We start from the raw sequence: 12,640 nt of genomic DNA on the forward strand, positions 1-12,640 counted from the left end.
GCTCAGTGGTAAAGAATCCATCTGTCAGTGCAGGAGAGAGAAACTGGTTCAATCCCTGATCTGGGAGGATTCCCTCATGCTGTGGGGTGACTATGCGCCACAGCTACTGAGCCTGTGCTCCAGAGCCTGGGTACCACAGTTACTGAAGCCTGAGAGCCCTCGAGTCCATGCTCAGCAACAAGAGAAGCCACTGCAGTGAGAAGCCTGTGCTTCCCAACTAGAGAATAGCCCCTGCTCACTGCAACTAGAGAAAGCCTGCACCCAGCAACAAAGACCCAGCACAGCCAAAAACTAGTAAGTAAGAATTAATTTCCTTAACAATCATAAATAAAGCTGATGGTTTCTTGATTCAAATTTAGGAGTAACAACCTAAATATTCCCCTTGGAGAATGGCTCGTTCTCCAATGAGCCTGGTATATCCTGTGCCAGAAATCTAGGAAGCTATCAAAATCTAAGGTGATGTGTCAGATTCCATGAAGGTGCCTTCGTTAGCAAAAACAGGACACTTTTGAGAACAACAACAACAAATAATGAAAATAAACAAATAAAGCATATTAAGTATTATGTAAAACCCCATGAGTTTCTACCTTCTTTACTTATAAGAGACCTTACTGAACCACTGGTACTCAGCTTCTTACTTGGAAAATCAGTACTTAAAGAAACAGTAACATATGCATTTATTCTGCCTTTTCTGTACAAATTGTATTTCAAGATAAACAAATACACCTAGTTAATAAAAAAATTCTTTTTAGATTAACAGAACTTTAAAAGCATTTTTGCAGCCCTATTGAAATAAGAGATCTAGGCAACAATGTCAATGGAGAAACAACTAATTTCAAGTATGATTTTTTAACCTTGGCCCTATTAACATTTTGTGTCAGATAATTCTCTGTTGTGGGGGCTGTCTTGCGCTTTATAGGATGTCAACAGCATCTCTGGCCTCTATCTACTAGATGCCACTAGCACCTTCTCCCTCCAGTATTAACAGCCAAAATTATCTCTAAACATGACCAAAAATCTAGAGAGCAAAAAACCCACCCCCAGTTGAGAACCACTGGTACAAAGGTTGATGGCTCATGCTGTCATCACCTAAACCCACTGATCACTAAATATAAAACAAGACACCATGTGCCTCTTGCTGTGAACCATTATGAAATACCCAGCACTTCTGAAAGATACCTGTCAAATGTTAAATCTGAATCTAATCTGAGCTAACTTACATTTACAGAAAATATAAAATGTAAATGACACCACGTGAAGATACATAGATCATTCCAAAATAATATCTTCAGCAAGACAGTGGAACTAAAAATAAATAAATGTATAAGGAGAGGATAGAGGAAAGACTGCTCTACATTTAAATAGACATGAGATGCAAACTGTCAAATGTAATGTGTTTGGATCCTGGTTCAAACAATTCAAATGCAAAAAGATGCTTTAGAGAAAATCATAGCAATTTCATTATGGACTAGTAATTAACACTATACCAAGTAATCATTAATGCTTTTAACAGTGGTAAATGGCATCATGATTAGTAGTAAAATAATCATTATTTGCTTTCTCAAAGAGAGAAGGGAGGAAAGGGAAATAGAACAGATGCACATATGGTAAATTTTGAAAACTAAGTTGAACTTAGGTAACAGGTTTGTGGGAATTCTTTTATTATTCTGCTTGAGAATGTCTCAAATGTTTACATAAAAAAATTCAGGCTCGTTTATTGCTGTAACTGTTGTGCAAGAGCAGATTCCCTCAATGCTGTTAATGAAGAGGGAAAAAATCCTATCACATTATACTTGTTTGAGTAGCCCCCTAATCCATCCTGCTTCTGATTTTTTTCTCCTCAGAAAATAGCAAGTGATAAAACTTTGCCAAAATAACTAATCCATTCAATGGAATACTGCAAAGTTATTCAAGAAAATAAAGCAGACTCTTTATGTAGTGATGTGTGTAAAGATGTATAAGAAACACTGTTAAGTTTGGAAAAGTTACAAACAGTACTTATAGTATGATAAATCTTAGGAACTTCATTTCCTATGTTATGTGTGTTTCAGTGAAGTCTATATAATTGTAATCATAAATTATTTATGTAAACAAAAATATACATTTTGCTTAAACTCCAAAACTTTTTGTATGCTATAAAATTCACCAGCTTCCTAATTCTCATAATTGAGAAAAAATTCACTATAAAATTAAAATTATAAAATTTCACTAAAAAATTACTCTTGTGTGGAAAGGAACTACTGACTACTGAAATAAAACATGTTTTCAACTCTACTATTTTGATCTGATGAGTTTTAATTATGAATACAGGTATTTTAATTAGCCTTATAACTATAATGATATCATGCACAAAACACACTCTGGAGCAAAACTCCATTAAGCTTATTTAATTCTATCATCAATTTTCTACAAAGAGTAGCTAAATCATTTCTAATAGTCCACAAATTCATTTTTAGTTACTGTCATTCTTACTAATCAATTCTTTTCATTTACCCAAGATTTTATTAAGATCAATCAGACCTCAATACATATCAAATTTCAAGGTGTAGTTTCCATCACTATGAGAACTTTTTTCCCTTAAGTGCATGTGGGGCCATTATTTCTACCAAATCAAACTCTTCCACATAATATTTTGCAGATCTAAATTTTGATCAGATAATCTGGTTCTTCAATTTCTTGTCAAACATAATTTTTACCAAAATATTGTAGTTTTAATCAGTTTTAAGTTGGAGAAGACTCTTGAGAGTCCCCTGGACTGCAAGGAGATCCAACCAGTCCATTCTAAAGGAGATCAGTTCTGGGTGTTATTTGGAAGGAATGATGCTAAAGCTGAAACTCCAGTACTTTGGACACCTCATGCGAAGAGTTGACTCATTGGAAAAGACTCTGATGCTGGGAGGGATTAGGGGCAGTAGGAGAAGGGGACGACACAGGATGAGATGGCTGGATGGCATCACCGACTCGATGGACTGAGTCTGAGTGAACTCCAGGAGTTGGTGATGGACAGGGAGGCCAGGCGTGCTGCAATTCATGGGGTCGAAAAGAGTCGGACACGACTGAACTGAACTGACTGAATCAGTTTTATTACATACCAACAGTTCTTAATAATTATACTCATTATTATATATTGGGACAAAATATTGATTATTTGCATCTGTTTCTTAGCTGATCCAAAAATTAAAAGATCTGCACTAATATTACAGGACTATTTTAAAAATCAAGAAGGTCCTCAAGGTTAAATAGTCCTTTCCTAAAACTTTATAGATAATACACACATTTTTTTAAAGTTTTTAGGTTAGCTTTGCTTCCTACATAAACCAATCAAGAGTAACATAAATCATAAAAACAAACTACTACTGAAGAGAAGACTTATAATATATATGCATAATACTAAAAAAAAAAAAGGGCTTCCCTCTAGCTCAATGAGTTATGAGCCTGCCTGCAATGCAGAAGATCTGGGTTCGATTCCTGGGTTGGAAAGATCCCCTGGAGTAGGAAATGGCAACCCACTCCAGTCTTCTTGCCTGGAGAATTCCAACGACAGAAGAGCCTGTCAGGCTACAGTCCAGCGGGTTCCAAGAGTCAGACATGACTGAGCGACTAAGCACAATAGTACTAAAAGGGGAAATTGTCTCTCTACATTTTATAAAAAAATTTGTATTTATTTATTCAGTTTTGGCTGTGCTGCATCTTCGCTGCTGGGCGGGCTTTTGTCTAGCAGTGAGCACCGGCCACTCTGGTTGGATGTGGTGGCTTCTCAATGTGGGTAGCTTCTCTTGTTGCAGAGCACAGGTTCTAGGCCCAGAAGGCTTCAGTAGCTGCGGCACGTGGGATCAGCAGTTGCGGCTCCCAGGCTCTCGAGCACAGGCTCAGTAGCTGCAGCACATGAGCTTAGTTGCTCTGCAGCATGTGGGATCTTGTTGGGTCAGAGATGGAAGCCTTGTCTCCAGCACCGGCAGGCGGATTCTCTACCACTGAGTCACCACCCTCTCTTTACTTACTAATTAATTAAGCTTTAGTTCTATTTCAAGATGCTATTTTGTGAGGGAAGACTTTTAAATTACTGTTGTTTTCTATCAAACTACTTTATTTCTATCTTGGGCTTACCACAGAAACATAAACAGTATGCCAAAAACAGTGTTAGATCCTACATAGTTGGATAATTTTATATTGTCTGATAAGGATCAAGATTTTATACCTTTCAGCCCTTCTTCTGGTTTACTTAATAACCTGAATGATGTTATTCAGTTGTGTATCTGGGAACACGTCTCTCTTTCAAGAACTACTTTAGTCTATAAACACTTCATCAATAAAACATAGTAACTCATGCCAAAAATATCCACGGTGCACAAAATCAAACAATACAAGCAAGCAATTTTTAAAAAGACATATAAACAAGTTTTTGACTCCCCCCTTTTTTTTTGATTATTAAAAAAAAAAAAAACCAATCCATATAGACATGCCTGAACCGGCTAAGTCTGCTCCTGACCCTAAAAAGGGCTCTAAAAAAGCTGTGACCAAGACCCAGAAGAAGGACGGCAAGAAGCACAAGCGCAGCTGCAAGGAGAGCTACTCCGTGTACGTGTACAAGGTGCTGAAGCAAGTCCATCCGGACACCGGCATCTCGTCCAAGGCCATGGGCATCATGAACTCAACGACATTTTCGAGCGCATCGCTGGCAAGGCATCGCACCTAGCGCATTACAACAAGCGCTCGACTATCACATTCAGGGAGATCCAGACTGCCGTGCACTTGCTGCTACCTGGGGAGCTGGCCAAGCACGCCATGTCTGAGGGCACTAAGGCTGTCACCAAGTATACCAGCTCCAAGTAAATATAATATGCCTAGCCGCTGTTAACGGAGAAGGCAATGGCACCCCACTCCAGTACTCTTGCCTGGAAAATCCCATGGACAGAGGGCCTGGTGGGCTGTAGTCCATGGGGTCGAGAAGAGTCGGACACGACTGATCGACTTCACTTTCACTTTTCACTTTCATGCATTGGAGAAGGAAATGGCAACCCACTCCAGTGTTCTTGCCTGAAGAATCCCAGGGACGGGGGAGCCTGGTGGGCTGCCGTCTATGGGGTCGCACAGAGTCAGACATGACTGAAGCGACTTAGCAGCAGCAATGCATCAGAATATTCAGGTGCTCAATTTTGGGTTTTAAGCCAAGAATGACTAATTAATTACCTGATGCCTCTACTTCATTCTGACTGCATGACAAGTCATCCAAACATAGATCAATAAGAAGGATCTGTCCAACATCAGTTACCACAGCTGCCACACCAAAAAGCCATCGCAGACTTGGGTGTAAATGCTGAGTGCTTGCGCTGGCTCCTCCATGATTAATTATAGGTTCAATAGCTGTTACCTAGAAAGCAGAATGTATCATTTGTTTTCCTCAAAGTGAGAAAACACAATTAAATGCATAAGCAACAAATTCTGAAGTTAAAGCAGGTTACTAGTTATACAGATATTAACATTTCTAATACAGAAGCACAAATCTACATTTGATACTTGTGAATCTGAGTAACATTATGAAATCTTCAGATGTAAGAATTACAACATGCAGTTGGAAAAACAATTGATGTTTACCTAGAGTTTACCATATTCCAGACATTATGCTAATCAATGCACGATAACCCTTTGATATTGGACTATATATAGTTACACCCATTTAAAGATGATAACACTCTGAGGCTTAGAAAGTTTAGCTGAGTTATTCAAGTAACACAGTCATTAAGCCATTAAAATTCAAACCTAGATCCTTCTCACTTTAAAACTCTAAACCAGCTACTGTAAAAGTATATATAGCCTCTTCTCCAAAGAAGACTAAAAATAAATCATTCCAGAAAAATTTACTGTTTGCGGGTTTTTTTTTTTTTAAGTCCTTTTTATGCTGTAAACCCTGAAGAGGTCTAGCCTTTAAAAGGACTACATTATAATGGACTTCACACCAAGCTTTCACACTAATTGGATTACTGAATTTAACAAGGACTGAAATTACTTAAAGAAAATCATACTGTAGTTACACTATGGAGTTCTATTTTCCCTTTTCACTTCATGAGTCAAATTTTCAATGTCTATACCTAATAGTCTGGTTTTAGTTTACACTTAACTTTCCTTCTGTTTCCTATTGATTCACAGAAATTAATTTGGTACGATACTTGATAAATAAGTATTTGGTGATTTCTACTATAATACTGATGAACATCCTAGAAAGAAAAGAGAAAATTTACTATCAGTGGTTTACATGTTAATGTAAGGTTAAAGTCTGTTTCAGGCTATAATCTATTATTACAGACAAAACACTGGCTTTCTCAGTATTTCATTAGTACACAAAACATTCTTTAGTGTTTCTAATTCTGAAAGCTATAATTTCATGGATTATCTTCCTTTTCTAAATTATGGTAATAATGTCTATAAAACTGAAGTATGTTTTCTGTAATTCCTTCAGTGAAGGCTAAGTAATCTGCCTTCCTCATATAAATACTACATATGAAGCTATTGATAATGCTACCTTAAGTAATTTTAAACGCAGTTAAAAAAGCAAATTTAAGAGGGGATACTGTGCCTTTGTTTAAAAAAAAAAAAAAAGTCAGTTGACTGAACTCCTTTTGAAGATATCTATCACTCCTCTCCCAATCTTTTCCTTCCCCTATATTTCATCTGGTATCAACCACTCATCCAATTAAAAGTCAACAAGTTCTGTCCATGTCACCTCTGGAATATACTTCTGCAATCTGTTTCATAGTCTTCACTTCTTATGTCATTTCCTCAGTTCAGTCCATCATCCTTATTTACCTAAACTACCCAACCAAAGGGCTTTTTACACTACAATTCTGCTTTCAATTAAAAATTTCACCTACAGACTTTAGAAGGAGGCCTCTAACTGCACAACAGGCCATTCACAATCTCAATCCTCACCATCTCTGGCTCCCACTTCCTCCTCCTACTCTTCCCTGCCATTCTAAATAAGTCTAGTTTCCCAAATGTTCCATATACTGTGACTTTTTACATGGTGGGTCTCTTAGCCTGAAATGTCCAATCTTTTTGAGTAGAAGTCATCCAGGTGTTCTACATGTTCCGAGTGCTAAAATGTATCAAAATACTTATTTATACTATAATCCTATAATCTGTCTTCTCCTACTAGACTACAAGCCTTTTTGGACAGCACGGACTAGGTTCAATTTATCTACTTATTTGTAAAACCTAGTATCTACTTATTTGTAAAATCTAGCACATAGCTTGATTTACAATAAGCACTCAATAAACTGCCAAATAATTTGGTCTTTAAAATCATTATCACTGGCAAGTACATATAAGGTATCAGGCTATAAATTATTTTAGACTTTACATTAGCCCACTGGGTCTGTTTCTTCACTATAAAAACAGTATCTTTTGTCATTAAGCTCCCTTTTAAGTTTAAAAATTCTGTTTTATGACTATATACATAACATATATATATATGCATACAAACCTACATATACTTTTGTGTGTATCTAAGTGCATACTTCTTTCACACAGGCATCTACTCCTCCATGATTTTTGACTGTGTATTTGTGAGTGTATAGATTTTCTCACCATGGAGAAAGAGGAGTAATAAATTTGAAGAAACAACTCGATTTCTATAATTACTACCAGATAAGATATCTGGCCTATAGAAGCCATGTGTATGTTAGAATTAACAAATGTGAATATAAAGAAACCCACTATTTAAATGTATTAGTCAAATCATAAATGGTAATAAAGACATACTTCCTATATTACTCCAAGGCTCAAATTAAAAGAGAAAAAATAAAAAAGGCAAGGAAAAAATGTCATAGTAATGAATACAGTATTTTTATAAATTTTCAGTGTCTTCGTAAAACAAAACTGGAAGTAAGAATAAGACTTAGATGATACTTGTCATATGAAAGATTAGAACACAACATGTCATTATTTTTACTTTGTAATTTTCTAACCAAAAATAAGTTATAATTTAAATTTTACTTAAGTATGGTTGATTTACAGTGGTGTATCAATTTCTTCTGTACAGCAAAGTGATTGTTATACATATATATATATATTCCTTCTATATATTCTTTTCTATTACAGTTTATCACAGAATATTGAATATAGTTTCCTGTGCTACACAGCAGTACCTCGTTGTTTATCCATCCTATACATAGTTTGCCTATGGTAATCCCAAGCTCCCAATCCTTCCCTCCTCTATTCTCCCCTCAGCCCCTCGGGCAACCACAAATCCGTTCTCTATATCTGTGAGTCTGCTTTTGTTTCATAGATATGTTGATCTGTATATTTTAGATTTCACATACAGTATTTATCTTTCTCTTTCTGACAATCTGCTTAGTATTAAAATCTCAAGGTCCACCCATGTTGCTGCAAATGGCATTATTTCATTCTTTTTGATGGCTGAGAAATATTCCACTATGTATGTATATATACATATATCTTCTTTATCCAAGGAAAGTTTTACTTTAAATGTTATGTTGTTTTGATAATATTTTTAACCTCTTTAAACTTTTTAATGAAAAATAACTGATTTCCAAAAAGTAATCTAAAAATAGATGTATACAGCTCAATGAATTTCCACAAAGTGAACACACCCATGTAACCAGCAGGGGTTTAGCTTTGAAAACAGAATACCATATATCTTAAGCGGTACCTACCCGTCCAGGAAGAACAACTGCTTTAACCACTCTTGATAAACCAAGGTCATAAAGACAGAGAACACTCCCTTCTGCTTCTTCCAATCCAATTAACAATCCAGTTCTCTTCTGCCAAGAGAATTCTTTCACAGCGAGGATTATAGGAGGCTGTTCATTTACTCCACTGAATCTATATGCAGACAACCGCTCTCCTGTTAGAGAATTCACTACCTCAAGTTGTGGACCACAGGCCAAGCAAGCAAGTCCATTTTTCCCTGAAAGGAAAAAGAAATTAAAAATTTTGCTTATTTTAATACTGTATACAACAAAACTAAATAGCAGTAAGCTCTGTTACATATATAATCTATAACTCATTATCTTCAAATTGAAATCTAAGCATTTATAGAACAGCTACTGCTGCTGTTAAGTCGCCTCAGTCGTGTCCAACTCTGTGCGACCCCATAGACGGCAGCCCACCAGGCTCCCCCGTCCCTGGGATTCTCCAGGCAAGAACACTGGAGTGGGTTGCCATTTCCTTCTCCAATGCATGAAAGTGAAAAGTGAAAGTGAAGTCGCTCAGCCGCGTCCAACTCCTAGCGACCCCATGGACTGCAGCCCTACCAGGCCCCTCCGTCCATGGGATTTTCCAGGCAAGAGTACCAACACAGTGGTCCTCAAAACAGTAAAATAAATTGAACTACTACTGCAATAAGAATAAAACAACCATTCAGTAAAGGTACCATGCTATATGCTTAAATATGCTTATATATATGCTTAAATTATCTCATTACTCCTTGTTACACTTTAATACAGAAATAAGGCAACTAAACTTTCATACAACTGTATGAATGAATAACTTGCCCAAAACCCATGGAGCTATGAATACCAGAGCCAAAAGTGGATACCAAGTTTCCTTAACTCCCAAACTCATATTTTAACTACATTATACATTAAGAGTTAAACTACATGTTACAGGAGTTAAAAAATATAACACATATTCTGTCACTTTAAAGTTCAAAATCTAGGAGACAAGACGTAAGTAGTATAATAATAAGAAATACCAAAAGCCCTTTATGGCCCCTGGCTAGTCTAGTCTGGATTTTATTCCTCATGCAATGTAAAGTAACTGGATTTTAAGCAGGGCAGTAACAATCTGATTTATGTTTTTAAATGTCAGTCTAGCTGCTAAACAGCAAATGGATAAAAAGCTGGGGCCAAAGCAGAAGTAGGGAGATGACAACCTATGTGTGGTTGGTGGCCATGAATAAAAGAAAGTGAACTGACTAGAGATTCATCTCAGAGGCAAAACTAAAAGGATCTGCTTGCTGACGAGTAATATACAGGAAGTGAAGAATCAAGAACTAGACCCTGGGATTTCTCCTTCAACAGTCAGATGAACAATGTAACTTTTACTACTAAACTGAGGCCTGGGTGCTGAAGTCCATGGGGTCACAAAGAGTCGGGACATGACAGCGACTGAACTGAACTGAACCACGCATCTAAATAGGTAGCTGTATATACTAGACTACAGCTGATAGTTTTAAAAAATAGCATGGCACAGTGGGGTCCAGAAAACATGGGTTCAAAGCTCATTTTTACAACTTGCTTTCTGTGTACTGGGACCAAATTACTTAGCCTATTTGATTTTCAGTTACAAAGACAAGTGCCTAATTAGAAAAACCTAGTACTCCCTCAATGAAAACTTGTTATGGTCCCTAGTATGTAACAGAAGTAGTGTTATTACCTTTAAGAGTCAAGAGAACAGCTCTATAAATACCTAAATTACTACTCTATATGTTTTATTGTCTTTGTGCTAGGAAGGGTGGCTATCACATTCATTTTTAGATAAGTCTTCTGCAATATATTTCACCAGACTGAAATCCATAATTTAATGGTTTCTTTGGTATAATTCTCTGCTATATTACATAGTTTAAAACATGATCATTATTAAGATATTGTTCAGATTAATGGAATTAAGAAATGAGACTTCCTGAATATATTTTATCACCTAGGGCACTACAGGCCTCCCAGGTGGCTCAGTGGTAAAGAATCCACCTATCAGTGCAGGTTTGATCTCTGGGTGGCAAAATACCCTGGGGAAGGGCATGGCACTCCACTCCAGTATTTCTGCTGGGAAAATCCATGGACAGAGGAGCTTGATGGGCCGCAGTCACAGAGAGTCGGCCGTGACTGAGCATGCACACACAGGGCACTACAATCAGGTTTTTCTACCCATACGATTATTCAGGTAATAATCTAAACTTATCACCAATAAAACTGCCTAATTATAAAGAGAAATCAGCCATGCATTATTTCTACTTTTTAAATGCAGATACTCAATACTAAAAGGTGTAAACGCTTAGCTGCGACCGGCGCACTAAGCGCGGGTGAGAGGACCTACCCCACGTTAGAGGTCAGGGGCAGAAGCTGGGAGGACCCCATGCCCGAAGGGCGGCGGACAAGAGTTACCCCACGTCCGAGGTCAGGGGCAGCAGCCTAGAGTGCCAGACTGCGGCAGCGCAGGAACGGCCAAGAGGAGCTACCCAGCGTCCGAGGTCAGCGGGGGCGGCCAAGAGGAGATACCCAGCGTCCGAGGTCAGGGGCGGCAACGAGAGGAGTTACGCCGCATCCGAGTTCAGGGGCAGCAGCCAGGAGGAGATACCCCATGCCCCTAAGCCCGAGGGCAGAGGCGGCAGGCGGGAGGAGCAACCTCATGCGGGAGGCCAGGAGGACCAACCCCACGTCCAAGGAGCCCTGGCTGCCCGGGCGCAGGAGGACCTAGAGGAGCTATCCCACGTTGAAGGTCAGGAAGGGCAGCAGTGAGGAGATATCCCTCGTCCAAGGTAAGGAGCAATGGCTGCGCTTTGCTGGAGCAGCCGTGAAGAGATACCCCACGCCCAAGGTAAGAGAAACCCAAGTAAGATGGTAGGTGTTGCAAGAGGGCATCAGAGGGCAGACACACTGAAACTATACTCACAGAAAACTAGTCAATCTAATCACACTAGGACCACAGCCTTGTCTAACTCAATGAAACTAAGCCATGCCCGTGGGGCAACCCAAGATGGGTGGGTCATGGTGGAGAGATCTGACAGAATGTGGTTCACTGGAGAAGGGAATGGCAAAACACTTCAGTATTCTTGCCTTGAGAACCCCATGAACAGTATGAAAAGGCAAAATGATAGGATACTGAAAGAGGAACTCCCCAGGTCAGTAGGTGCCCAATATGCTACTGGAGATGAGTGGAGAAATAACTCCAGAAAGAATGAAGGGATAGAGCCAAAGCAAAAAGAATACCCAGCTGTGGATGTGACTGGTGATAGAAGCAAGGTCCGATGCTGTAAAGAGCAATATTGCATAGGAACCTGGAATGTCAGGTCCATGAATCAAGGCAAATTGGAAGTGGTCAAACAGGAGATGGCAACAGTGAATATCGACATTCTAGGAATCAGCGAACTAAAATGGACTGGAATGGGTGAATTTAACTCAGATGACCATTATATCTACTACTGCGGGCAGGAATCCCTCAGAAGAAATGGAGTGGCCATCATGGTCAACAAGAGTCTGAAATGCAGTACTTGGATGCAATCTCAAAAATGACAGATTGATCTCTGTTCGTTTCCAAGGTAAACCATTCAATATCACAGTAATCCAAATCTATGCCCCAACCAGTAACACTGAAGAAGCTGAAGTTGAACAGTTCTATGAAGACCTACAAGACCTTTTAGAACTAACACCCAAAAAAGATGTCCTTTTCATTATAGGGGACTGGAATACAAAAGTAGGAAGTCAAGAAACACCTGGGGTAACAAGCAAATTTGGAATACGAAATGAAGCAGGGCAAAAACTAATAGAGTTTTGCCAAGAAAATGCACTGGTCATAGCAAACACCCTCTTCCAACAACACAAGAGAAGACTCTACACATGGACATCACTAGATGGTCAACACCGAAATCAGACTGATTATATTCTTTGCAGCCAAAGATGGAGAA

The 12,640-nt window shown here is 38.5% G+C and overlaps 1 protein-coding gene and 1 pseudogene across 4 annotated transcripts in view; one reads left to right on the forward strand and one right to left on the reverse strand.

Moving 5' to 3' along the window:
* The window catches only part of AHCTF1 (AT-hook containing transcription factor 1), a 94,067-nt gene that overhangs the window by 61,939 nt on the left and 19,488 nt on the right, over positions 1-12,640 (reverse strand). For all 4 annotated transcript variants that reach the window (XM_006062425.4, XM_044943084.2, XM_044943083.2 and 1 more), the window contains exons 3-4: positions 8,673-8,926; positions 5,191-5,371 (exon numbers count right to left, since the gene is read on the reverse strand). In XM_006062425.4, coding sequence (XP_006062487.4) covers positions 5,191-5,371; positions 8,673-8,926 — 435 coding nt within the window. The remainder of the gene's footprint in view (positions 1-5,190; positions 5,372-8,672; positions 8,927-12,640) is intronic.
* Positions 4,460-4,873, forward strand: LOC123333713 (annotated as a pseudogene).

The sequence above is a fragment of the Bubalus bubalis genome, chromosome 5 (assembly GCF_019923935.1).
Source record: "Bubalus bubalis isolate 160015118507 breed Murrah chromosome 5, NDDB_SH_1, whole genome shotgun sequence".
Lineage (NCBI taxonomy): Eukaryota > Metazoa > Chordata > Mammalia > Artiodactyla > Bovidae > Bubalus > Bubalus bubalis.